Source organism: Propithecus coquereli, unplaced genomic scaffold (genome assembly GCF_000956105.1).
Source record: "Propithecus coquereli isolate 6110/MARCELLA unplaced genomic scaffold, Pcoq_1.0 Scaffold48, whole genome shotgun sequence".
NCBI lineage: Eukaryota > Metazoa > Chordata > Mammalia > Primates > Indriidae > Propithecus > Propithecus coquereli.
Genome location: NW_012150618.1, coordinates 4074608 through 4076740, shown reverse-complemented (window position 1 = coordinate 4076740; position 2133 = coordinate 4074608). Strand labels below are relative to the sequence as shown.

Below are 2133 nucleotides of genomic sequence, written 5' to 3'. Positions count from 1 at the left end.
TATCAGACATCCACTCTACACTCTCAGCAAGAAGATCCAAATAAACCCTACTGGATTTTGAGGTTGGTCACTGAACACAGTGAATCGGAATTATTTGAAGTGAGAAAAGATACGGAACGAGCAGATGAAATCCGAGCCATGAAGCAAGCCTGGGAGACAACAGAGCCAGGAAGAGCAATCAAGGTCACCCGGCTTTGAAAAGCTGTCATTTTTTTTTTTTACTTTTTATCCTTAGGCCAGGTCTGAAAAAAAGAGTCATGCTGGTCAAACCGCAGTCTTTCCTTTAGAAATGGTATCTGGAATTTTATCAAACATTGATTAACCAGGTATTAAGATCACATTTGGACCCATTGTGAAATGTGACCCTCTTGATAATCAAAGCAAAGTACACGATGGTGCCACTTACAGACCCAAACTACGAGTTACCTCATTCGTTTACACAACCCTGGCTGTATGCACGTCTGCCCTGAACACCCCCAAGTAAGAAAACATAAAAATGTTTCCCATTTGCTTCCCTATGCTTTGAACAGCCTTAGATAGATAAAAAGCACGCTGCCCCCGTGTGGAACATGCATACCTCCTCTCGCCCCTGTGTTTGATAGAGTCCTCGCTGTGGTGAAACACTGTTACTTATGTAAGTGCTTCATGTTTCAACTCAGCAGCACTGGAGCAGATGGAAAGATTCAGGAGCAACTAAATCTAAGACAGCATGCCCAGTTTGTTAGTTTTAGGACTGCTTCTTCATTCATTCTCAAATACAACTGTGACAAAATTATGGATGGTTCAGAATTTGAGTTTATTTGATAATGAAGAAGAGCTGGCCTGGTTGGTATTCAAACTGCCCTACTCAATTCACATGTCCCTGGTTCGAGATTGCGTATCGTTAATATGTCGCCGCCTGTACTGGCTGCTGATTTTCAAGAGCTTAAAAGGCTGTTCGTGTTCGTTCTTCAGGCTGCGCAGGCTCGTTTGCATTACCTCCGCCGGTTCATTCAGAAACCAAGCGATGCTGAGAGCACGCCTGTGGCCGAAAGCCAAACCAAACCCGTGGAAGAAGGTCAGTGAATCCCGCCCTAGCTGCCTCAGAGCACAGAGCTCTTAATTGCACCTCTTAAAAAATAGTCAGTAGGTCATGCTTGGTAAAAAGGAAACGTTTCAGAATCTCTTTTCTTTCAGGATTGTAAAAAGTCGTGCAATTTCAGATAACTGTGTGAACAGCACTTCAATTATCAAATCACTTTTGCTCATTTTCTCGTTTAGGTCCTACCTTTCCTTCCCTCAACACACACAAGTAAATATGAAACCAGAGATAAGAGTGCAACCTAGTTGGAAGGTAGCAGCAGTATGGAACTTGAAGGCAGGCCTACTACTATAATTCTGTCGCCTTTCTAATAACAACAATAACAAATAACGTGAGAATCATAATAATAAAGCTAACTTAGTTTATTGAGTGATTGCCTTGGGCCAGACACTGTGCTTTATATTAATTATTTCATTTATTGCTCATATCAATCCACTGAGGTATATAATATTATTTCCAGTTTACCAATAAGGACAACGGCACAGAGAGTGTCAGTAATTTTTTAAGTTCACAAGACACCCAGAGACAGAGCCAGCCCGCAGACGGGGCCCTCTCGGACCCTAGCATCTTCTCACAGCCAGTCGACTGCTTCATCTATCACAGACTGGTCTGTCCACGGAGGCTGAGGACAGCCACATCCCAAATCATGCTTTTCCATTTTTATATCTTTGGGAATGTAATTCAATAATTGTTACACAAATAATGTCTCTTAACTTTTCATAGGAACAGTGTGAACAGCAAGCATCACCCTAATCCTGCGATCCTGGGATGGGCACTGTGCCAAGCATTTCATGTTCATTATCTCACTTTAACCTGTAGCAACTCTGAGGCAGATGTTACTATTCTCATTTCACAGATAAAGAAACCGAAGTTCAGAAGGTCACCTTTTTCTTCCTAAGTCATTCATCTAGAAAGTGACAAATTTGGGATTTGAAATATTTCTAACTCCTAAAGTACTCAGTCCTCTAATAGTTAGAGTATAATGTAATGATAGCAAAAAAAAAAAAAAAGGTGAATAAGATTAAGTTTTTATCTTTTTGGCTATAGAGTTT

The 2133-nt window shown here is 41.0% G+C and overlaps 1 protein-coding gene across 1 annotated transcript in view; it reads left to right on the top strand.

Moving 5' to 3' along the window:
* The window catches only part of ADGB (androglobin), a 203795-nt gene that overhangs the window by 169294 nt on the left and 32368 nt on the right, over window positions 1-2133 (top strand). The window contains exons 27-28 of the mRNA XM_012655518.1: window positions 7-183; window positions 955-1057. Of these exons, the coding sequence (XP_012510972.1) occupies window positions 7-183; window positions 955-1057 (280 nt within the window). The remainder of the gene's footprint in view (window positions 1-6; window positions 184-954; window positions 1058-2133) is intronic.